Source organism: Fragaria vesca, linkage group LG7 (genome assembly GCF_000184155.1).
Source record: "Fragaria vesca subsp. vesca linkage group LG7, FraVesHawaii_1.0, whole genome shotgun sequence".
Classification (NCBI taxonomy): Eukaryota; Viridiplantae; Streptophyta; class Magnoliopsida; order Rosales; family Rosaceae; genus Fragaria; species Fragaria vesca.
Genome location: NC_020497.1, coordinates 1,612,782 through 1,636,839, shown reverse-complemented (window position 1 = coordinate 1,636,839; position 24,058 = coordinate 1,612,782). Strand labels below are relative to the sequence as shown.

Genomic DNA, 24,058 nt, shown 5'->3' with positions numbered 1-24,058 from the left:
ACCTTACGGATAAAAAAGTCAACTTTTGGCCACTTAAAACAAAGCACCTTAAAATATTTGACTCCCGAAACTTCAACTTCGCACATACGAATAATAATTTCCACAAGATAACCTTTCATTAATTTCGGAAATAATACAAGGAAATTGATATAAAAATTCGGGTTACTAGAGAGAGAGAGAGAGAGAGAGAGAGAGAGAGAGAGAGAGAGAGAGTGGGTGGGAGAAAGAGACAAAAGATAGAGATATGCATGGGTAGTTTGGTAAAGAAAAAAACACAAAAAGTTAAAAACTTTGCTAGTGGAAATATATCTTTAAGAGCCTTAGGGTTGATGAGAATTTTAAAATCTGTTTTGTTTGTAGGAAAAAAATCTTCAAATTTAGGACTAAAGAACATTTTCCCAATTTATAAAGATTTAACCGTACCTGTTTGACTAATAACTGTCTCTATTTATATCATTGGACGTACTCACACACCGCTCGCCGCCGTGACTATATTTTCAGTTCCCGGCTATGCCACTTATAAATATACTGATGAAGTACTGATGATATTGAATTATTGATCATATGAAAATTTTCATTCAGTCCAATATCATTTGCACCAAAAATGGAAAATCGAAAGGACGTCCGCAGACCCTTCATATCAAGCTTTAAACAAACTCGCATGGGGATAAAGTGAAACACTTCAGTGGCTGTACGTGGGAGTACAAGCCAATAATTATAAGATGCATCATTGCATTTCATTTTATGCATATACATAGATATATATAGACAGTCTCATTCCAATGATCTCTACCACCACTAATTCTTCTTTTATGTGATTATGCAGCTGCTGTTGAAAGCTTGAGTTCGATGTTTTTTGTCGTAAGCCCGATTGAGGACTAATGAGCACCGAGCTTGGTGATGGAACTTGGGCTTGATCAGTTTCCGAACGACTTGAAAACTTGAGCGCAATCTGACTTGAACCACCAACGGCAAACCCTTGCCTGACTCTAACATGTCCTCCATGCTTCTTCCAGCACCATACATAGGCCTGTTCCTTGTTCCCACATATAACTTGAACTTTGTTGACCCACGCTCAGCAAATAGCTTTGGTCCCTGCACATATATATAAATATAAGATATTCATGTATTTACCAGATGAATATTTGCTATTTACCATACTTATAGAGATCAAATGGCTAGTTACCAAACTTAAATTGGCATATGCTTACATGTGAAGATGCAAAAGACAGGGGACCGAATGAGACGTCCATCGCTGGAGGGCGAATGTGAAGTCCAAAGATCTTAGACTTGTTCTCTATTAGTAGGTCTATGGAACAATTGCAGGTAAGGAACTTAGTTGAAACACCTGAGCCATCAACTCCTTCCCCTAACCCAAATTGCCCTATTCCTGCCATCTGCACTGTCTTATAACATTAAAGCAAGTAACTAGCTAGGAAGTGAGAGAAAAACTATGAGAACTCAGTCTCAGTATGAGTTGTACTCTCTCTTTATATCTTTGCTCCGTTACCCAAGAGAAATACACTCTCTTGCTAATGATCGTATAATTCATACCTTCGTTTACTACCCCTAATCCGATTGGTCATATATACTCATAATCGAATAAACCAGACCTTGTCCGGGAGAAAATATCATAAACAACTTGGACATAATCCATGTCCATTTAGGAAGTTTCAGCCAAGTATAACTTGGATTAATTATACCTTTCCTAATTTTATTAGTTATTTTTTTCGCACCATGCTCTGATGATTTTCAGTCTATTCTCCTCTTCATGACATTTGCAATATCCACATATAATGGCATTTGCACCCAACAAATTATTAAGACAAAGGCCTATAGATATAGGGTAAAATATTGTATAGTCCTTGTGGTTTGAAGTTGACATTTGTTTAGTCCTTATAATTTTATTTTAATCTGAATAGTCCTTAAAGTCATGATTTTTCATCCAAATAGTCCTTATAACATTTAACTGAGAAAATTGTTGGAATGACTATTCAGATTAAAATAAAACCATAATGAGTCGACATCTGTTTAGTCCTTATAATTTTATTTTAATCTGAATAGTTTTTAAAGTCATAATTTTTTATCCAAATAGTCCTTATAACATTTAACTGAGAAAATTGTTGGAATGACTATTCAGATTAAAATAAAACCATAATGACTATTTAGATGAAAAATTGTGACTTTAAGGATTATTCAGATTAAAATAAAACCACAAAGACTAAACAGATGTCAACTTTAAACCACAAGAACTAAACAAATTTTAATTCATAGATATATATGCTTTTCACAGAATTGATGATGCTCTGTGCCTCTGTTTACACTCAGTTTGATAATCTGTAATTCATATATGGGTATTGCAATATAGTCTGCATGTAAACGTACACCATACAATTGCGACTACTTATGTAAAACATTGAACATACGTACAGTACGTACCTTAATAGATACTTTGGGTGGGGGTGGCTTTGTGGCGATGTAAAACACAAGCAATGCAACCCAGAAGCTCAAGATAGCCCTCCAACTTATTTGAATGAAGATCCACACGCACGAATCCGAGTTTCGATACGAACAATACCTCTTCCACCACCCTGATCTTTTTCTCATCCCGTAATAATCATATTCATCATCATCGTCGTCACGACCATCACCATTACAAATATCATCGCCGCCGGCATCCACAATAATCAAGCGGTTCTCGCCATTTTCGTGGCTACCAGCGTCGTAAGAGATCTTTTTCTGGTGATGCAAGAAGGAGTGGCTGGAGCCGCGGGAGGAGGAGTAGTGCGAGAGAGTGAAGGCCCGAGAGGCCACTTCATGCTCCTGAAGGGTAGGGTTTGTTGGGTCGGGTCGGGCGGGGGAGTGGAATTGGAATTCGGATTCAGGGATGATGCTGTTTCGGATATCGGCGCTGTTGGCATGGGAGATGGTGGATGGGCTCTGGACATAGTATGCATAAGCAGGGTATGAATGGAATAGAGTAGCTTCATGATCATGCTCCATTTTTGTTTATCAGCTGTGACATGAGAATGAGGTTTATGGAGGGTTTTTAAACTGGCATGGATAGAGATGTAAGTGGCTTGGCTACATTGCTAGCTACGTAGTTGGCTTTGGCTATGAGGCTATGAGCCAAACAATGCTTCGCTTAGTAGGGAAGATAGCAATGGTACTGAGCACTACACATGAAATAATCATCCTGCTTTTACAACCAACTTGCATAAATCAATCACCCATATAATTACCTTTTCTAATCTAATACTGAAACGGTAAGTCTGTCTGATGTGGCTCCTACTCCTCCTCGGTCTGGTGTGAAGAGAGGCCCTGAGATGGCCTTAGTGACAATGGGGAAGCGAGACCAAGGCGATGGTGACTCTGAGTAGCTTGTTATAATGCCTTAGGAGATTTTTTTTATTTTTTTTTTCGCCGGAAATGGCTCTGGATCACTCCGGTGGGACTCTTACTGTCTCGCTGGCTAAAAAATGGGGAGGGTGGGTCGACCACGGGGCTCTAAGAACCAAAAAGGAGCGTCTGATGTGGAAGCTGGCAAGACCTTGGCTAAGACAGGTCCACTAAGGGCCAAGAAGTGATTATTATTATTTTTTTTTTTTGGCGAGCCAAGAAGAGATTATTTGGGGATCGAAAGGCTTTGGTGCTGAGTGAGACTGTTTTAGGTATTGAAAATGAGGATCCAGTGCTTGAAGAGATTACTCCTTTATCTGCTGATAGCTCTTCCGGGGCAACCTAACAAGTCGAGGGTTGTGGTGAACTTTCATGGGTTATGATATAGAGATTGCTTAGGCACTCTTAGGGTTTCTTAAGTTTTCTAAGTAGTTTCGCATAATTCAAATCTTTTCGTTACCCGCGAGGGCGGATTGTGTACATGTTGTACTTTTACTTTCAGTGACTAATAGATTCACGTCATATATCAAAAAAAAAAAAAAAAAAAAAATTACTGATGACTCAATTATTCTCATTGTAAAGTCTTTAATGGAGAAAAGTAAATCTTAATCAAAATTCAGAAAGAGAGATGAGAAGAGATCATGAGAATATGAGATCATTATTATTAGCCTTGAGAGCCGAAGCTAAGTGGGAGCCAATAACAGTCTGAAATGTAATCCGAGAATTGCGGGAGAGGCTCTTCCTTCTACAAAGAATGGAAGTGATCCTAGTAGTATTCGCTTTTACACCGATGTGTCTCTTTTTGCGTATGAGGAATTATAACAAAGTAAGCACGCTTTGGCAATTAAACTAAACTAAATTTGTTGAGCCTCGAGCACAACAAATTTGATCAAGGTAGCTAGCTAGATTGCTTTCTTTTAAAGGAAGAAACATATATTGATTCAAATATAAGATTTGCCCATCTATGGCCATGATTGTGAATATGTATAACAGTGAGATTACATATTGAAACAATGGAGTAAGTTTTGCTTTTGAATCAAGGAATTATGAAATGCACTCCCACACTACTGTATTCATCATCACTTGTCTTCTAATCAAATAACAATAAATTTATTCCAGTACAACGTAACGACAATTACAACACTCACTTAAGAGATTACTTCGACGATAAAATATTTAAAACTACGTACTTATCATCACTTGATAGAAAAATATGGATTCAAGAACGAGAATTGGATTGCACACAACAACTAGCTAGCCAAATCAAATTAACCAAAAAACTACAAGAATAAATGGAACAGGTGACCAAAACAATGTATTGTTGGAGCACCATCACCGGGAGATCTCATGTAATAAGTAATAAACTGCAGGCTCAAACTGAACCACGTTGCCCTGCAGAAACCAGCAATGGACTGAGGCCTAGGAAAACTATACCGAATCGCACTAGGAGAATTTAAGACAACTACTTTGCTTTGTAACAGCATATCCTTATTGAATATCTATACAGATAGAAAGTACCTCAATTACTAAAAACATCAAACAAACAAAAACCTCTAAATCCATTGTAATAGATGCAGAGAGCCATATGGTCCAATGACTAGAAACTTGGGTCCATATTTAACATGAGTCTGCATCCAACTAAGGGAAGCATAGGATCGAACCCGGCCACTACCATAGGTCTCACTTATAGAGTTGTTTATTGTAGTTTCCTTTTTAGTAAAACATTACAGAAACGTTCGCATGAATGAATAAAAATTGTAAGAAGACAACTCAACAACGACGCTTTGGCCGAGTGGTTAAGGCGTGTGCCTGCTAAGTACATGGGGTCTCCCCGCGAGAGTTCGAATCTCTCAGGCGTCGTTTTTATTAAATATGAACATCTTTCTACTTTTCCCAGTTATCATGAAGTTTGTATTCTGAGTTCGTTCTTGCAAATTCATATCTATATACTTGTTCTCTCCTTTTATTACCAACTTATTATCTTCTTTTTACATCTTACCTCTCTTTTGCTACCGTTACTCTCTCGTTCTCATACTCTTCACATTCCAGATTCTTCAATTGAGAAACAATTATGATCGATGATTTCACTTCTCAAAAGAAATATTTTTATTTGGATCAGGGGCACTCTGTTTTGTAGAAGATTCTCATTAGATTCGAATCAACAGCCTCCTACAATAAACCTTCTATCAGTATGACAAAACTTTTGACCTTGGCATATAAATAATGTTACACAATCTTATAGGTCTCAGTTGCTGTATGTTTTCCAACACTTTCACCTTCGGAATCAGAGTGAAAGGTTGCTATGTTTTATTTGCTTTAGCTCTTTGAAAACCACAGTCGCTTCAAACTTGCTTGTTAGCGCCACATTCATATCCGCAATCACCACGACAAGGAAGAGATCAGTGAACAAGTGCACATTGGTAGGGCAATCCGGCGTAAACAGCTCATTGAAACAACCAATAACAATCCTTTCTAGGTTAGTACCCTTTGTACACCAAACTTCATTCTTATCAAACATGCCCTCTATGCTATTTCATTTGGTACAATATCTTCATCCTACATCATACATTATAAAACATAGGCAATCAAAACCTCATATTTTGAACCCCAACAAAACCAAATTGTAGGACACAAACCTCAATTCAAAACATACTTATATAACAAGCTAGCCAACTTCAGCTTCCAATTCCAAGTACAACATAATGCATTTAACAAAAAACCAACATTGGGGCATCGATATAGTTTGTTTAACATAGCAACCTTGCTAGTTAGCTTTAAAACTAGGATATATAATATCAACTACATGCATCAAATTATTCAACACCTTCCAAAGTCATAATGCGCATGCAATAGCAGTTCCTAAATATGAGCTACTACCATGAACCTACCACAAACAAAAGTGAAGCTACCTGGCAAAGTCTGATGGCCTAATTCAGTTATCTGGAAATGTTAGCATATGCTTAGCCCATTCCTCTCGGACTTCATCAAGTGCTGGGTTGTGTAAGTTTGAGCCTCCCTTGTTCCCCACTGCAACAAGGAAATGCAGCACGATGATCAGTTTCATAAGAGTGTAATAAACTAAACAATGGAATCTAAAATTTATTTTATACATAAAACCTTATACATTTTATGAAAAGACATTATGCTTTGGAATCTAAAGTTTTATCTAGTTTCCAGTAGGGGTGGAATTTTGAAACCGAAAACCGAAAAAAACCGAGCCGACAACCAAACCGAATTAAGAAAAACCGAACCGAACCTAATTAGTTTGGTTTGGTTTTTGGTTTCGGCCCTTGAAAAACCGAACCGAACCGAAAAACCGAATTCCTCTAAAACAATGTCATTTTTGTCTTTATTTTCTTATTAAATATTTGATTTGAAGAATATATGTCCTATATAAGAATATGATTATCTTTTCTAATATTTTGGCTTTTATTTTCGTTTTATATATGTACATATAGAAATGTTCTAGGTGTTGTGTATGCAAAGTATAGAAAGTGATATGTTACCTCTAAAATCGAAGACCACTTTCTTGCGAGCTTTAGAGATGATGGATGACTCTAATATTTAATTTATTTTTTCTTCTTTATTCAAATTTATGATTTTTTAAACTTTAAAATTAAGAATTTATTTGGATGGACTTTAAACTATGGAGTCTATATTTTGTATTCAAGATTTATGGTTTCAAGGTGTGCTAGTGTGGTCAATTCCCAATACTTTCGAAATTATTAAGTATTAAACTTCAAAGTATCTATTTGGTTTATAGATTGTTGGTTTGTTGGAGAATCATTGTCATAAATTTCATTGATATATTATGTGTTTATAAGAACAAGTAATGGAAAAAAAAAAAACTAAAGTGCGATAATTTTTTACTAAGCTAAAAGCATACAAATTTTAAGAAAGAAAAAGAAAAACCGAAAAAAACCAAAACCGAACCGAACCACGGTTTGGTTTGGTTTGGTTTCCGGTTCAAGGTCTCAAAAAATACCAAACCGAATTGAAATTTTTATTCGGTTTGGTTTCCGGTTTTAGGTGAAAACCGAACCCACTCCTAGTTTCCGACAAGATTAATAAGCAAGTCCGGATTAATCTTTGAAATTGTTGTACCTTTTCATCCGGGTCTAGGTTGTCGTCCTCTATAATGACTTTCATGTAGTGCATCACGTAATATCCACAACTCTTCGCATCTCTTTGTATTGGAGCGCCCTGAAAGTAAATAATCAGGATTATCAGACATGACACATGATTGTGATCGTAAAACTATATTGTATAAAATATAAGAGCACGTACTTACAAGAAGAGGCTTCCAAGGATTTGCTTGCTTCTTTCCAGCGTTTTTCTTTAGGCCCTTGTACATTTTAAGGGAGCTTCAAACTAAAAAATAATTGTTAGCATGTAATACTAACTAAATTTAATGAATACCTCTAATTTATTCATGTCTACAGTACAACAACACACACTTACCCAGTGACAATAGAAGGCCACTAGCAAGCAGTTTCCTTCTCCGGGTTCACAATCGTCAAAGTCCAATGATCTCTGTGTGATAACATGCAATATACTTCCGTTATTTTCTTCATAAGTAGTTAAAAGTGTTGCAAACCACATATATGAAATTAAATCATTTTTACATACCCTGTGTTATAAGGAATAAAAACAATATGCCCTGGCTTCCCTTTCCTATACATCTCAGACAGATCGCGAGACCTCGTTGTAGGTGTTTCATTCCCAATTGCACTGACTTGATTACAGTCGACAAACTGGATCATATCCCCCATCTTATTCTTCTTCAACACTCCATATATGCAAGTAGCGACAAACACATGTTGCAACATGAAATGATTAAAACCTACTTCCAAATAAACACAACAACATGCATTCATGTTTAGCCGGTAGTCAATAATTGAATATAAGATACAATTTTCTTTGATAATTGTTTACTTCATGTAGAACAAAATGACACCATTGGATACTTCCTCCATGTTGGCTATGGCGTAGACATCGCTTCTATAGACCGCTGCTTTCTTGACATGGCCAAAAAGATTGGAGAAGAATACAGTATACAATGTTCGCCCTCCCTTAAGGAATGTGTTCGCCCACTTGCACATTTCATTCAACTCATGTGGCAGATTTGGGGGCAAATGTTTCAAGTCTTGATTGTCATCAAAGGACATTATTATCAGTTTCTTCTTGGAATAAAAACTCTTCGGTTTCTAGTTTTGTAAAATTAAGAGAACATGTTAGCAACATTTCCTAGAATAACAAGATAAAATATTGAAAAGAAAAAAATAACATGTAAAAATAACACCAATTGTTACCTTCGTCTCATCTGCTGCAGTAGGGGCCTTTGCAGCTCCTTAGGCCAGGCAACACAACTCCCAACTGCATCGTCGACCTTTAAAATCTCATCATTCACTAGAACTGGTACTGGGGAATAACCAATAATAGCTCGAAGAACAGTCACGCGCACATTGTTTTCCCCCAATGGCATACCATGTATCAAATGATTGCTCGAGTCAACATCCACAAAAATGAGTTTTCCAATAGCAACAATATTGTCCACACTATCTACCGCTAGTTGACACTCATTATCACCACAAGTCAGATCCGAACACAGACAATGAAAAAAGGTAAATTAGTTGGAAGCAAAGTCAATTGTAGGAAATGAGAGGAGTTAAATGTGGGGAGTAATGGTGTCAATTACCAGAATATTTGAGGACTGTTTTGGAGCAAAGGCGTCTTTAATATCATCCAAGTCTATTGTTGTTGCATTTTGCCTTGGTTCAGATACTTCAACATTGTTCTTTTCAAATAAAGGCGACTCATTACCACCTAAATCCAATCTCTTCTTGATTGTGTTCGGTTCAATGACTGGATTAAGCTTCTCAAGAGTGGGGTTGCAGCTCCCATGGCCCGAATTTAGTTCATTCACTGGTGTGACAGGTTGCACGCCCGTACCCTTAAGTTCTGCAACCAAATTTTCAAACTTAGAGGTCCAGAATTCACGTTCCTTCATAACCCTTCTCTCACTTTCCACCTCCCACTTTGCTTTATGTTCAATCATAAAGTGTTCATGCTCCTCCTCCATTATAAGCCTTATGCTTTTCCGGGTTTGCTGAGAAGAACCACCTCTCTTTCGCTTTTTAGGCAAGTCAAAAACAACATCTGGCCGAACGAAACCCCCAACTCCTCTTACCCTGCAAGATGCTCAAGTTTCTGCAAAGCTATGGTGAGGACAACAATAGACCCTTCTGTGGTAAGTGATCCCTCAGACTCTTTTTTCTTTAACTTCTCCTGAAAAAAACATCAAATAGACAGTCACTCTAAAATTGTGCAACACACATATGTCCTAGGTATCATATTTCTGGATGCTCCCCTAATGAGAATCTCCCCCTGATTGTTGCAAGCTTCATGTATCATAAATAACGGTTTGATTTGTCTATCACTAAAGTGAGATCTTGTGCGTTTTGCATACAGAGGCTCATCACAAAATTAATTTTTGTACCTACAAAGTTAAAGCAATACCAATAGAGCTATACAATTTTTAATAGGTCTTACCTCATTTAGTTAAGTTAGAAACAACTTGATATGCTCAAAATCAAACACTAAGTAATAGCTAAATAACATAATTAGCTAATTGACACATTTAACTATGTATGGTTCAAAACATTGAAAAATCATCATGGCACATCTAGCCATACACATCAATATCTTTGTGTACTAATAGATTTTATACAAGTTCTTCAAGAGCTCCAAGAAATTTATAACTTCACCAAAGTTATAATATGTTGCACCAAATGATCATAATTCAAATTCGATTTTATAGTCTTGCTACAGAACTCACTGAGGCAATTTCAGTCACGTTAACCATGACAAGATGAGTTTATGTGAGCTAGCTTTAGAAAATCGATTAAATGAATTAACTTTAGTGTAATAACAGCCCATCATAACGAGATATTCTCCACTTCGGGCCTCCCCCTCACGGTTTTCTTCTTAGGTTCCAACCCAAGACATGTCTCACTAATGAGAGGTGTGTTTGTATGTATAAAACACATTACGTCACCCTCTTCACTGTATGAGGGTGTGAAGCTCGATCTATAGCATCCCTTAGCATATTCCCAAGATCATCAACTAGTCCCCTGACCTCATTGCCATCATTGGCATTGGTCGAAGTAGCTACACGAGGTTCGCGTGGGCGCCTAGGAGGCATAGTACCTGAGGAAGAAGATATTTAGTAGTCCATAAATAAGATTAACACAACTATCACACATACCCAATAACACATAGCATCAAAAGCATAAAATGCCGATGAATCCGCCGCGGTCGGATCATCACTCTATAGACACTACGTGCTACTTAGGCAAATATGATAATGACAAGGAAGCAGGAAAAGGAAACCTAAAGCTCTGATACCAACTGACACGACCCACCCCAAATTTCACCCTGAAACCCGGAGTAGGTCGTGCGGGGACCACCTCTAAGGAAAATTTACCGAAAAGATTGGTAAAACCTCCCTTGAAAATGGACAACCCTAATCCGGAAATTTCAAATTTACACTATTATTAACACATGTCCAAACAACACATAATTATCCAGATAATAACCGGAAACATTATCTTCAGAAATTCTAAACATAAAGTCAACCGACCGAGCACACCACCGAAAATAATATACATTAATCCCACAGTATTCAGAGCTACTAGGAATTAGCGGAAGCAAGAAGACACGAGTAGGTTAAACAGGTAGCCTACTGAAGAAAACTGGCGGAAAAACGGGTGACTATGCCTCGTCTCCTACTAGATCCAACCCGAACTCTGCAGACTGGACATTTTAAAACGAAGGGCCCAGGGGAAAAACATTTAATAACGTTAGAGTGAGTGGACAAAAATAAATTAATAAGAAAAATATTTATGTTTCCCCAAATCAATTTCTAAGGAAAAATCGAATGCATGCCGCAAGCGATAAAAACTTTTATCTCATAAAATATTGAGCCTCTCAGGCTCTAACATATATGTATGTATTTACACACGTCCATACTCCCTATATAAATTCATGGTATATAGGGCTACTACGCTCGCGTCCAACGCTCACGCCACGCCTTAATGCGGTGTTACACTACGCCATTAAGGTGGACAGACGGGTGTATAAATATGTGTCCATACCCCCTATGTGAATTAAACACTCATATAGGGCTACTACGCTCACGTCACACCATAATGCGGATATATGCTACGCCATTAAGGTGGACAGACACATATGGCTAGCTAGCATTTATATACATACTCTCCTCAATATACATATTTATACTCACCGAAAAATCCCATTTTTCGGTAACTCTCCAAGAGAAATAAAAGCGTCAAAACTAAATGACGTCAAAACTCTAACAATTTAAATATTCGACCATGAACCATAGCATGCATATTATTTAAAACAAAAGTCCACTCACAAATTTGGCCTAAGCCTGATGTCGATCTGGGGCCTCGTATGCTCGAGCCTGCTCACGTCCTGTTCCAAATATAATATTAATTTCCCACTAAAAATCCAATAATTAAACAAAATGGGCAAAATTAAACGTGAGCCTCCCGCACACTCGTCATTGCCCATCTACACCATTCTTAACTCAAAATGGCTCAACCTTCACCGAACATTTCGCAGCCGTAAATACAACCTCCCCCAAAATACGACTTAAATCCTACGGCCGGATTCTACATTAATTAACCGTCAAAAATACTAAACTTCGGAAAATCACAAACCTATCCAAAACTCATCCAAAAATTACATAATTCACTTCAATAAACTCCCCTTAATATTCCACATTTAAAAACATTAAAATCTCCCAAACAGCTCCGGAGCCGGCGCCGGCTCCGCCGGCAGCAGCGGCCAGAGGCCGATTCCGGCGACCTCCAAATCCTATGAAATTTTGACAGCATAATCCTCTTATCATGCTCTACAACTTTCCTAACTAGCACAAACCCAAAATCCAAGCCTAGCTAGGGTAATCGACTAAAAACATCCTAAAAGCCCTAGAAATTTCAACTCCACATTTCTCCTTACCTAGCTCAAGAGTGAGAGAGCCTTTTGGAGGGGTTGCTGCACGGGAGGAGGGCTACAAAACGAGCCAAGGATCGCCGGCTGTGGTGGCCGGAGGAGGGAGTTCCGGCGAAAAGCTTCCCGGCGTCTCCGGCGAGTTTTCTCCTCTTCCGGCGGGCTAACGGCTCGAAGGCTAGGCCGGGGAGGGTGAGGAGGTGATGAGGGTCCGAACTGGGGTGGAGTGGTGGCTGGTGGCTGGCTGGACGGCGGCAGCTGGGGCAGGAGAAGAACCAGAAACGGGAGAAGTCGGGAGAGGGAAAAACCGGGGAAGAGAAAAGAGAAGAAGAAGAGAGAAAAAAGAGAGGGCTGGGCTTTGACCACCCCTTGGCCCGGTCCGCACTCTTGTACAACCCAAATCCAAAATAAAACACCCCGAAAAAAAATAATACCCGAATAAAAATTACCTTTTACTAGCTAAAATTTACCATTTTTACCGTCGTCGTATTTTCCTCCTACGAATAATCCTCCGCACATAATCGTCCCCAAAACCCCTCTAAGGACCAATTAAACTATTAACTCAATGACGGAGACGGTAAAATTCTTATTATAATCAAGCTAGTAAATAAGGTAAAAATTTAAGGATCGGGATGTGACACAAATTCCCTCAAATTTAAATTCCCATCATTTACAAATTACATACTACGGGTTACCAAACGGGAAAATTGGATAGATGGAATCATGAAATCCTGAAATTTAATTAAGTTCTAGGGAATAATTCCCCCGCATCCAAACACAGTGTTACAACTCCACTGAAATTCTTATTGATCTTTTGTACACAAATTATTTAACGAAAATTATTACATCCTCGATTATATTCCATTGGCCTCTACATTTCTGTATCACTATTATTATTGATGTACTTACACTTGAATCTCTTCAAAGTAATTACAATGACATATAATTGCTTGCCTGCACAAAAACCGCTAGGGTTTTGTTTGGATAGACAAAAGAAACGGGTTTTAGTTGCCAAAATTTTCTTTGCAAATTATGGCAAAGCTAAGAAAGAAAGCAGGATATATCTTGCATGAAACCCTCAAAGTCCCATTCTTCTCCAACTCTTAAGCTTCCCCCAGCTTCAGCTTGCCCAAATATGTCACCGTCATCTAGTTTAAAGCTCATATTACTCGCCGTGTTAATAAAGCAATTGTTACTGTTGTTATTATGGAAGTGGTTGATATTGTTATTGCTTATTTTATCAACTACTTGACCATTCTTATTCTCTGTTAAATTTCGTCTACTAGTCTCAAGAGGAGGAAGACAGAGATGATCACCTTCTATCCCCATTTTATGACCAGCCTCCAAGTAATTTCCGTAATCCCCATACTGCCCTTCTGGTAGTTGTGTCGAGCCTGTGTGGTCGACATAGTTCAGTAAAGAGGAGCTATCAAGCACAGAGAAGCTGGGTTCGAATGTGCTGTTATTGATGACATGCATGGATGCTGAGGATGACGAAGTTGATGAGTCTATGTACATCATGCTCATCAACATGTCCTGTTCATTGTGCATGGCCGGGATAAATGGCCTGATTGCTCCCCCAATGTTGACATTCGGCTCCGACGAGTGATCGCTCTCGTCCGGTGAAGATGTCGATGTTGAGATGTTATTTTTCAACCTTTTTTTCAATGCAGAGTTCCAAAAATTCTTGATTTCATTGTCTGTTCGTCCCGGAAGACGTGCAGCAATCTGTGACCACCTGAATTCATTGAAACCAAACAACAACAGAAAAGATATATGATTAATTATACATCAGTATGCATGAATAATATCAGCTACGTGTATCTGTTAGGTTTTGTCAAAAATTAAAAAGTATATCTGTTAATTAGCTAGGTATCTCTCATGCAGACATATAAATTTACTTAATTTCTAATATGCATTTGTTTTATTAGATGCAGCCAAAACGAGCAGATCGACGAGCTCAAGCATGAACTAATGCAGGTAGAAATCATGTCCAGGATGTAAAGTAAAAACAAGCAGACGGCGCGGATAATTTATATCAACTAAGCTAGCTTGTCCACTGTAGTATTTCTAGGAAGGGATATTTCCTCCACCTGATTAAAACACCCTAGAGATCGATGTCATCTAACTAAAAATTCAATTCGTAATAAGCCCTTTGTTAATAATTTAGTTTTTATTTTTTTTAAGATAAAAAAAAAAATATGTATAGGATGAATCACGATAAAAATTGAGGGAGAAAGGAATGAGAAATGACATATATAACAGAGACTGTATGAAACAAATTACAATTTGAAAATGAAAACAATGTGAAGAAATCTGTAGTTTTTGTCTTTAAATTGATATTCGCAAAATCAAGTTTTCGATCCTTTTTACTTCCTCTTAACTGATTATTAGATTGTGAATACCAAAAACCGAAACAGAAATGTATGTTATTAGACAAATATGCTATTGTGAAAGTGTTCTGGGGTGGGATGAAGTGCCGACTGGCAGCCGCGTTGTGGTTTTCAACATTTGAACGATGAGGCAAACATTCGAAATATCCAAATTGCGGTCATGACCTGAAACCTCCATACATATACAGAAAAACACACACACATGCACTCGTACACTATCAAATAACCCAAACCTATCTTAATCCCTTAATTAGTCAGAATGTAGATCGAGAGGTGTGTACATATATAGAGATGTAGAGTGTACACGTACTTGTTGCCGAGAATGGAATGGAAATGGATGATCAGGTGTTCCTCCTGAGGCGAAAATGCACCACGCTTGAGATCAGGTCTCAAGTAGTTAATCCAACGAAGACGACAACTCTTTCCACACCTTTGGAGACCAGAGTTTCTAGCAATGTCACTCCAACACCCTTGTCCATTGCTCAACATGTACCTCATCAACTTCTCGTCTTCTTCTGGCGACCACAATCCCTTCCTAAGCTTATTGTGCATCATCTTATTCTTGCTGTTATTGTTTGCTTTCACATCTTTTTCTATGGACAACTCTGGCTTTCTCATGATCAGAAATTTTTGCTAGTTTGGTTTCCAATAAGGTATATACCGATCAGATATATATGGGGTATGAATAGAGAAATTAAGCTAGAGAGTTGCAGGCTTTGTCTTGTTTAAGTGATGGAGATCGGAGAGAATGAGTATATAAGATGAGAGATGAGATGGATGGCTTCATGGGGTGGTAATGGTGATGATGATGTTGATGGTTTGTGGGGTTTGCTTAAAATTGTATGCAGAGAGAAAGAGAGATTGTGTTTGTTGGTCGAAATATGGGTGGAGTGGAGAACGGATTGGAGGGGGACCTCCAAAGGTGATCGATGCCCTAGAGAGAGAGAGAGAGAGAGATGATTATGTGAAGTGGAAGCAAAAAATGTGTAGACACAAAGAGCAGATAGATATGATCATTACCTTGTGAGTGAAGAAAAATGCATCGAAAAAGACAAGAAAGAGTCAAACACAAGAACACCAACTCTCTCCCTTTCTCAATATACACGTGAATTTGAAGTATAAGCCTAAGGCCCTGAGATATCCCAGAGAGAGAAAGAGCGAGGGAGAGAGATATAGTACAGAAGTACTCTTTGTAAGGCAAAGTGTTGCAGTTTTGACACTTGTTTGTACTAATAGTTAGTTTGGATTGTTTAATTCGTTGCATGAATGAAACTTATTGAATTACCAAACATGCTTCTCAAGCAAATTTTGTTTCGGATCTGCAGTGCCCTGTATATGATTGTTCCTCTTTTGGTCAAATTAATGCATTCTCAATCTCAAATTAGAAGTTAAGATTGCGCAGCTAGCAGAATTAAACATGTCGACCAATAATTGGCATGCAATAAAGTAAGTAGTTAACTAGCTGCCAACTCACGATAAATGAAATTGATAGTACCTTTATGACTGTATCTTGTGGGAAAATTGTTAAATTAAGGCATTTAAAATGAAGATAACATTGGGTTTAAGTTTTTCATATGTACGAGTCTATTTGGAGAATATCGTGATATGCTCCTTTTGGATCGATAGACATAAGATGTGCTCTATCAGATCGTGTCCTTAGTCATCGCGATGATGCCATTCATATCATCGTCATAGTACTCAACAGTTACACTTAATTATTGACACGTACTATATTTTGATTCTACCTTAAATATATGACGCGAAGTTAAATATTTGCCATAAAATATGAATAGCAAACGACTACCTACAGGCTACAGAAGCTTGCCTGGCCCGAGGTTAAACGTTGAACACAGGTACAAACATCAAGAGCCAATAGATCCTGAATTATGAGAGTTCTCCTGCCATTACTTGCTAGACAAGCTAGCTGTTCCATTCTCATCCAAAAGCCCTGGCATTTCTTTACATCTCATCACGTACTACTGTTAAATTAGTATGCATTTGAATATTATCTGATTAAGCCAACATAATCTGAATTGTATACCAAAAACTATGCACCATTTGCACAACCTTTGGATACAAGCTAGTATATACAAGTTCCACTTACACGTACGTTCTTCATAATAAAACACAGCTAGCTAGCCTTGTATTGCCATTACAGTTAGCTCTTCTCTTAAGCTCTTTTCTCTCCTAGCTAGCTACCAAATCCTGCTCTCCCTGCATGTTAAAATCTAAGACTGTCTTAGTCATTTTCCAATCCAAATGGCAAATCAGATTATAACGCAGTCATATTCAATTCCTCGAGGAATTTCAGTTACTTACATTTGTTTACCAAAAGACACTAGTCACATTTTTTCAGGGAAAAAGTAGCGAGTGGAAACTCTCAAGCTACTCAAATGTTTGTAAAAGCTCTTTCAGAGATGTCTACAGCTGTCCAAGATAGAATCGAAAAGCTCATGCTTTTGAGGCTGTCCCAAGCAACATGCATACTTGGTTACAAAGACAAGAAAGACCACCTCACCTGAATCCATTCAGTCTTACACCTTGCATGTACTACAAACTGCATATATCATTGTTGAGAGAATCGAATCTGTCTTTTAGAACTGGGTGATCGAGTGCAGTGAATTGCCAAATTCCTTCCCGCAGAGCAACAAATCATGAGCTGAGCACTGGTGAGAACATCTGTGAAAGAAGGTGGACAAATTAAGCCGCTTAGATCCCCACAACTGGTTAATTTCACCTTTTATTCCTCTTGTAACTAGCAGCTGATATATATGATGGTTTTTCTCGTCAAACTTTTTAAGGTCATAAGGTGGGAAAAAAAAATGAGGAGGGATGGAATGATCGAGCAACCAATGGGACAAAAAGTGGATCCACAGAGATATCAATAGCAGGGAAGGAAAATGCCACATAAATTACAAAATCATTAACCAACTGTTAAGGCTATAGTGTGTTAATATATCTCTTGTATCAACTTTGTTTTATAGAGGACTCAATTACCACATTAAAGACACATTTTCCCACTTAAAACTAATATTGTAACTACAATTTTCACGACTTTAAGAACTCACATTACAATTTTGATGACTAACATTACTATTTTGAGAACTCGTTTTACAACATTAAAATATAGTTTTAATATTAAAATAGGCTATATATTGCTATGAACACATCTTTTTTTGCTATTAACACACCTCATCTATTTTTCTATCCACATTTTTATTTTATTTTATTTACAAATTTACCACTAGAATTTGATTAATGATTGGTTCTCACTATATAAAGGGTGTGTTAATAGGCACTGCTCTTAAAATAAAGTTTATGCATGTCATGCGTTAACACATTGTAGATTTTTCTTAACCAAACAGCTAACAACTGCATATGAACGCTAATGTTGTTTCGATTTTGAAAATAAAGAGAAACAAGAAAAAGAATTAAAAAAAAGGAAATGAGGCAAGAAAAACTACGGGAGGCTTTTCTTTTCATTTGCGGAAAAAAAATATTAGGAATAATGGAATATACTTGAATCCACATTAGTCTAGTTCATGTGCTCCTGGTTTTGGACAGTGCTTAATTTAGTGATAATTATTCACATTATTTACTTGACTTGTCAAATAGTGACAAATGTGGCATGTAGATCATCCTAGCTTGTACTGATATTGTCCCTAGTTAACCACATTTAACGTGTTGGGTTATAATCACAAAAGACCTCGGTACAATTGGATATAATCCACCCACATATAAGTTATATTTTATTTGTTATTTTTCTAGTGTGAGATCTCTCCTCTCCAACACGTCCTCTCACGTGTAACCTAACTTTTTTGGTTTGCACGTGAATCTGTGTCACCCTCTCCTCTCGAACATGAACCCTCACGTGCAACATAACATAACAATCTACACGTGTATGCCTACACCAATCGACCCGACCAACCTGACCCACATCGGACACTTGATGACAATCCAATCGGACTTCTTCCAATGGCAAGGCATGACACCAAAAGCTTAGCCAGTCTGGTACCCAAGCTTGGCCCATCCCAAATTAAGACGCAACTGGAGAAAGACCTGCTCTGATAACAAGTCAAAAATATCAAGAATTGGAAAATGAGTTGTGTGATATTTTATTCATCTCACAATAGAGGTATATATAAGAGATTACAAGGAATACAATTTGTAAGTATAAATCTACGATAATTACAATATTACATTCCTAACATGACTCACGCTGACAATGGTAGCCTTCGACAAACATTACACAAACGAAGAAAAGGAGAGGCGTTTCGCAATCTTCAAGAACACTTGGAGCGGATCGAGAATTTCAACAAGCAAGGAAAAATCACTCTTTTACGGTGGGAATCAATCAATTTACTGATATGGCCCCTGATGAATTCCAGCCATGTGTGTTGATCGCCGCTGCAGATTAAGATCTAGTGTGGCCAAGAAAAGCGTTGCGGTGGGGATACTAGCAGTGCGGTGGTGGGGTTCGGCGGCAGGGTGGTGATCGTGACCTATTTGTGGCTTTGGGCTTCTAGTCATGGATTTGACTTCTGGGCCTTATTTGGGTTTTGTTGTTGCAATGTTTTAAGTTTTTTATTTTCTTAGCTAGTTTGTTTAGTTTTTCCAATAAGTCACCATATAATTGTGGTTGACACGGAGCGGTTTGGTAAGCACACTTTTTGTCTTGTTTTCCCTAACAAGGCGGCTACCTGGTTTCAAATTAAAACAATATGTCGCCTGATTAATTTGTGTGGCAACATAATTGGAAAATTGTACTACTTGTTATAATGCTTCTTTACGGTAGTGTTATCAATAGCCAGGCCAGTGTGGTCCATAACTGACATTCTGACTAGAGAATACATATTACTGAACTCCAGTTAGATACTTCCTCCATTTAAAATTAAATATGCATCAATAACCACATCACTTGAACAAGACAATGTACTTCTCTCATTGATCTTATTGAGATGAGACCTTGTCATAACTGCAAAGCATCAAATACGAAGACAAACTAAAAATGGCTCATCTCTCAAACTGCCTAGAACAATTTCTTAAACCGTTATTTTATTTGCAAATAGACGTCATACCAATCATGTGGCTTTTCCATCTTTTTAAACTGGATTCAAGCACCAAAATTAAACAATATCTCTTTCCTTCATAGAGCTTTGACAGTAACGTATCAGGAAAAAGGATTCTTTTCGGTAAACACCGTTTAGAGGTTGTCCCAGTGAACAGGATCCCGCAAGTACCTCTCAAACTGGCGTGCCCTCGTCTTAATGGACATGTCAAACACCTTCTGCTGAAACTCTACCACAAGCCCACCCATAATACTGGTATCAATCTGTCAAGTCAAAGAGATAATCAAATTCCCGTCCATTATACAAAACTTGTGCATATAAGAGCAGTTAAAATACTACTATAATGCATACCTTCTGTTCAAGCTTGACCGTCTTCCCTTTTCCAATCAACTCCTGCAGTGTCTCCTTCAATTCTTTCTCCTCTTCGGCAGGGAGGGGCTAGTCACAAGAATAAAAATTAGATGGTCATTTCATAAAAGTACTGAACCACTTCAGATATACGTAGCACCCGATATAAGAAGGGCCCACATACATATCAACACAAACTAACTCTGATCTTGGTAAGAGTCCTGCATATATGACATTCCAACATACATATTATTGACATCCATATCCTCTTGGCCCAAAGGTTTAACACTTTTATGCCAGATTGCAAATCTTCTTTCTGAACTTCTAATGAATTTAACATACCAGACTACATGACAAGAAACATTATTATTCATAGGCACATCTTATCTCTTTTTCTTTTGTTCTTTTTTTTCTGTCTAAAGGACCTTACCTTATATGCACACGATACTGGTTTTGATATCAACAGGAATTAAAAAGGATAAAACAATTCAAGAGCAGGAACAAGGTATACTGTTAGAAGCAAACAGCTTACTGTTCTTAAGGATAGTAGGATGTGACAGTCTCAGTTAAACCAAAAAAATAAAAAATAATTTTTATTTTTGTTGAAACTCATGAGAAAACAAGAAGCAAAAAGAAACCAAACACAAAAAAATAACACCATCCTCACAAAGCTATAAAAAAACGAATACTTAATAGAAGTTTCAGCACTTGCCTCCCATGCCAACTCCTAATAGTTCAAAGACAAACCCCACCAAAATTGCAAGATTACATTTATACTACTCAAATTGAACTTATATGCGGGAACTTTTCCCACCCAAAAAAATTGCATCAAATAAAAAACTAATAATAATGCACACCTTAAGTTATCAAAGTATGCTACCATTCGTCTTCTTTTTTCAGGTGAATGCCAACTACTAAAAATATTTAACATTTGCATCTAGCATTTGCTTTACTGACCACTCCGAGTAGAAATATGACAGAATACCAACTTAATACTTGCCCAAATAAAGACTTGTTTTCATCCTCTTTTGGGCAAGGCATGTAGGCAGTATAAGTTATACTCCCATTAGAAAATGAAATTTACTTCAAATGTAACTTACAATGACAGATGTCACAATAACTTTCACTATTCCCTTATGCGCCATGGTCAGTTCAACAAATCTCTTCGATATGGTATCGATGTTCCTTAACCTTCCATTCTCAGCCAAGAGGACTACAAAAAGAAATTTGATCTGTAAATACAGAGAGACTTCTAAGATAAATATTTGTTCACTGAAACAATTAACAAAAATCAAAACAAAAACAAATGGAAGATGGAAAGTTAAAGAAACCTTGTGAACTATAAGCAGTGCGCGTATAGAGATAACGTAAGGAAACATAATTGTAAGAACATAAAATCGAACATGATAAATTTCCTTGATGAAGTTAGTTATTAGAGCCTCAAGAGCATGTCTAACAATGGAACCTCATTTCAAACACTGAGATCCCCAAGTCACTATTCATCCGTATCGAGGGTCTCATAATTCTTTGCATTAGAGACCCTTGGATTCCCTATCTCAGCAAACCAAACCCTTGATTCCTGCTACAACGCTTTGTAACAGTACACACAGCACTATACCAAAGAGTTTGTTTTATCGAAATGCCCTAAATCGAACATCAGATGCTCCTTTTCTGAGGATGTCGCCCCTATAGTAGTGCCAATAATGAGTTTGGACCTGACACCAGTCCTCTGCATGTCCCTCTCCACTCTCATCATCAGAAGCGATTCAAGAGCATCAAAACCTTCTAAAGAATATCTATAACACCACAAAGGCTCAACTGCAATCATGCTAGATAAGGGCAGCAGAAGATGCTGGAGTCATCTGGAAGGAGAACTTAACCTTTGAAAGCGCTAGACGCCAACGTCAACTTCCTCGTATGTGGCCTCATCAGCATCACCTACCCATGGGACTGCTAATTGCATCTCATGCCAGACCAAGTCTCCCAAGTGAGACCTATTCCAGACAAAGTCTCCAAGTACCACTCTTTCCTATTGGACAACTGACATTTCCCTAGGGTGACCGAATATGGGTCTGGCATGTCTCATGTAGGGATTCCAAGACATGCTATAATCTGAACAAACTAAAGCGCAATCAAAAACTTGACATATATTGCAGACGATCATATTCACCCGATTTTACAAACAATCTAACTAACAAACATGTTCTGCATGTAGCTACAGATGATAGTAATAACAACGGATTCTAAAGTCAAGGCGTTCGCATGGCACTTAGTCTCCACAAAGCATCCTCATAGCATTGAAGCTATATAAGTATATAAATCTAATTGTTCAAGCTCTGATATACCCAGATTGTGATTACCAAATGTTCTACCGATTCTTTCAAATAAAGAAGCAAATTAAATGACATATAAGAACTATACAATGAGGGGTAGTAAGCGAAAACATAAGCAAAAAAGATTAAAGCACCCCAAAAAAAGGATTGAAATCACAGACTATATAAGTTCAATGACAAAGGAAGTAGTCATACTCAAGAAGTTCTTTGTAATTTCTGAAAATTTAGCTTGGGTAGCAATATCTTCAATTGCCTTCTTTCTAGTATCTGCAGGCACTGCCAAATCCTTTGTGAACTGAGAAAACATAGGACTTTTCGTCATTGCCGCAACAAAGTCGAGAACCTCAGACTCAACCTTGTCCAACGAATTAGTTTTCACAGAAGCAATGTACAAAGCAGAGGCATAGTTCCCGGAGCCCCCAAACAAAGCCAAAGGCACCTAGCAAATCATAGAGGATCTAATCAATATAAATCTCAATCATTGATAATGATACAAGAAACCTAGGACATAAATCAATTATCCTAATATATCATTCACCTTTAATATATAAACAAAAAACCCTGTTTTTCTTTTTCTAAGCGCAGTTTTACTGAATGACTAACAGGCTCTTTTTTTTTTTTTTTTTTTTTTTTTGTTAGAATATAGAAACATAACAATACTAAAGATACAGACAACTGGGAATTTTCATCAGCACCATAAATTCAAACAAATAAATTAAACTCAAATATGAAAAAAGCACCTATCTAGTTTCACTAAAGCTAGACAGAGCCCAGATACATTGAGTTCAAAGGGATTCAGTATTTGTCAATTTGATGCAAGAAAACAAAACTCAGGATATGTAGCTTTTCAATGAGTAAAATCCAAGATAAATTCTTTTCTTTTTCCTAAATTAAAAATGTGAGCCATGGAATCCGATAACCTGTAGAGTCCAAATATTTCAATTACCTTGACCTTCACATCCTTCTTCTCGGTTGCGGTGGCAAAACTCCTCGCAAACTGCAAGCAAACACCACAGAATTCGAAATAGTGAGTCCACAATCCAACGATTCATGAATTCAAACACATTCGAACTAAATGCTCGCAAGTTTTAACCTAAAACTCAATTACAAATCTGCTCATACAAAACACTTCAATATTACAAAAATGTCAAAAGAGAATAAATCATAAACTCCTGGTCACAAATCTTTTCCTTGAACAGAAATGAGACTTAGACTCGAAATAAATCAAAAAGCGAAATCGGAGATAGCAAGCAGACTAGATCGGAGGTCGGAATGGAGTATTACCTCGGAATCGGCGAAGGTAGGGCAAAGAAGAGCACGGTGGGCGGCGGCGGAGAGAGAATCCGATTTGAGAATCTTGGAGACGAGAGGGAGGCTCGATCGGATTCGATTAGCAAATGCCATTTTGAAGAAACCCTAAAACAGCTAGAGAGCTTCAAAATAGGGAATAAGATGACAGTGAAGACTGCCGAGCAGT

The 24,058-nt window shown here is 37.6% G+C and overlaps 3 protein-coding genes and 1 non-coding gene across 4 annotated transcripts; 1 reads left to right on the top strand and 3 right to left on the bottom strand.

The window, feature by feature from the left end:
* Positions 1-607: 607 nt before the first annotated feature.
* Positions 608-3,021, bottom strand: LOC101295559. Its single transcript, XM_004306485.1, has 3 exons — positions 2,440-3,021; positions 1,212-1,397; positions 608-1,095 (listed from the first exon to the last, which is right to left on the bottom strand). The coding sequence occupies exons 1-3, from the start codon at positions 3,001-3,003 to the stop codon at positions 811-813; spliced, it is 1,035 nt and encodes a 344-aa protein (XP_004306533.1). The 5' UTR covers positions 3,004-3,021; the 3' UTR covers positions 608-810.
* Positions 3,022-5,177: 2,156 nt separating this feature from the next.
* TRNAS-GCU lies at positions 5,178-5,259 on the top strand. Its single transcript has one exon. It is a non-coding gene; the product is annotated as a tRNA-Ser (tRNA).
* Positions 5,260-13,479: 8,220 nt separating this feature from the next.
* On the bottom strand, positions 13,480-15,531 carry LOC101312393. Its single transcript, XM_004308171.1, has 2 exons — positions 15,142-15,531; positions 13,480-14,176 (listed from the first exon to the last, which is right to left on the bottom strand). Exons 1-2 carry the CDS (start codon positions 15,447-15,449, stop codon positions 13,480-13,482), a joined length of 1,005 nt encoding a protein of 334 aa, XP_004308219.1. The 5' UTR covers positions 15,450-15,531.
* A 4,160-nt stretch (positions 15,532-19,691) lies between these two features.
* LOC101295269 (ATP synthase subunit O, mitochondrial-like) lies at positions 19,692-24,058 on the bottom strand. The gene is made up of 6 exons (XM_004306484.1): positions 23,866-24,058; positions 23,528-23,578; positions 22,777-23,020; positions 21,349-21,461; positions 20,252-20,338; positions 19,692-20,163 (listed from the first exon to the last, which is right to left on the bottom strand). Exons 1-6 carry the CDS (start codon positions 23,983-23,985, stop codon positions 20,035-20,037), a joined length of 744 nt encoding a protein of 247 aa, XP_004306532.1. The 5' UTR covers positions 23,986-24,058; the 3' UTR covers positions 19,692-20,034.

What these genes read in the sequence shown, in the direction of transcription:
- LOC101295269 (XM_004306484.1), bottom strand. Translation starts at nt 23,985, where the DNA reads ATGGCATTTGCTAATCGAATCCGATCGAGCCTCCCTCTCGTCTCCAAG. An exon ending in AGAAGGATGTGAAGGTCAAG is followed by an intron (nt 23,021 to 23,527) that starts GTAATTGAAATA and finishes ATGATTTGCTAG; the next exon opens with GTGCCTTTGGCTTTGTTTGG. An exon ending in TTATTGTGACATCTGTCATT is followed by an intron (nt 20,339 to 21,348) that starts GTAAGTTACATT and finishes TCTTGTGACTAG; the next exon opens with CCCCTCCCTGCCGAAGAGGA.
- LOC101295559 (XM_004306485.1), bottom strand. Translation starts at nt 3,003, where the DNA reads ATGGAGCATGATCATGAAGCTACTCTATTCCATTCATACCCTGCTTAT. An exon ending in CACCCAAAGTATCTATTAAG is followed by an intron (nt 1,398 to 2,439) that starts GTACGTACTGTA and finishes AAGACAGTGCAG; the next exon opens with ATGGCAGGAATAGGGCAATT. An exon ending in TGTCTTTTGCATCTTCACAT is followed by an intron (nt 1,096 to 1,211) that starts GTAAGCATATGC and finishes ATATATGTGCAG; the next exon opens with GGACCAAAGCTATTTGCTGA.
- LOC101312393 (XM_004308171.1), bottom strand. Translation starts at nt 15,449, where the DNA reads ATGAGAAAGCCAGAGTTGTCCATAGAAAAAGATGTGAAAGCAAACAAT. An exon ending in CATTCCATTCTCGGCAACAA is followed by an intron (nt 14,177 to 15,141) that starts GTACGTGTACAC and finishes CAATGAATTCAG; the next exon opens with GTGGTCACAGATTGCTGCAC.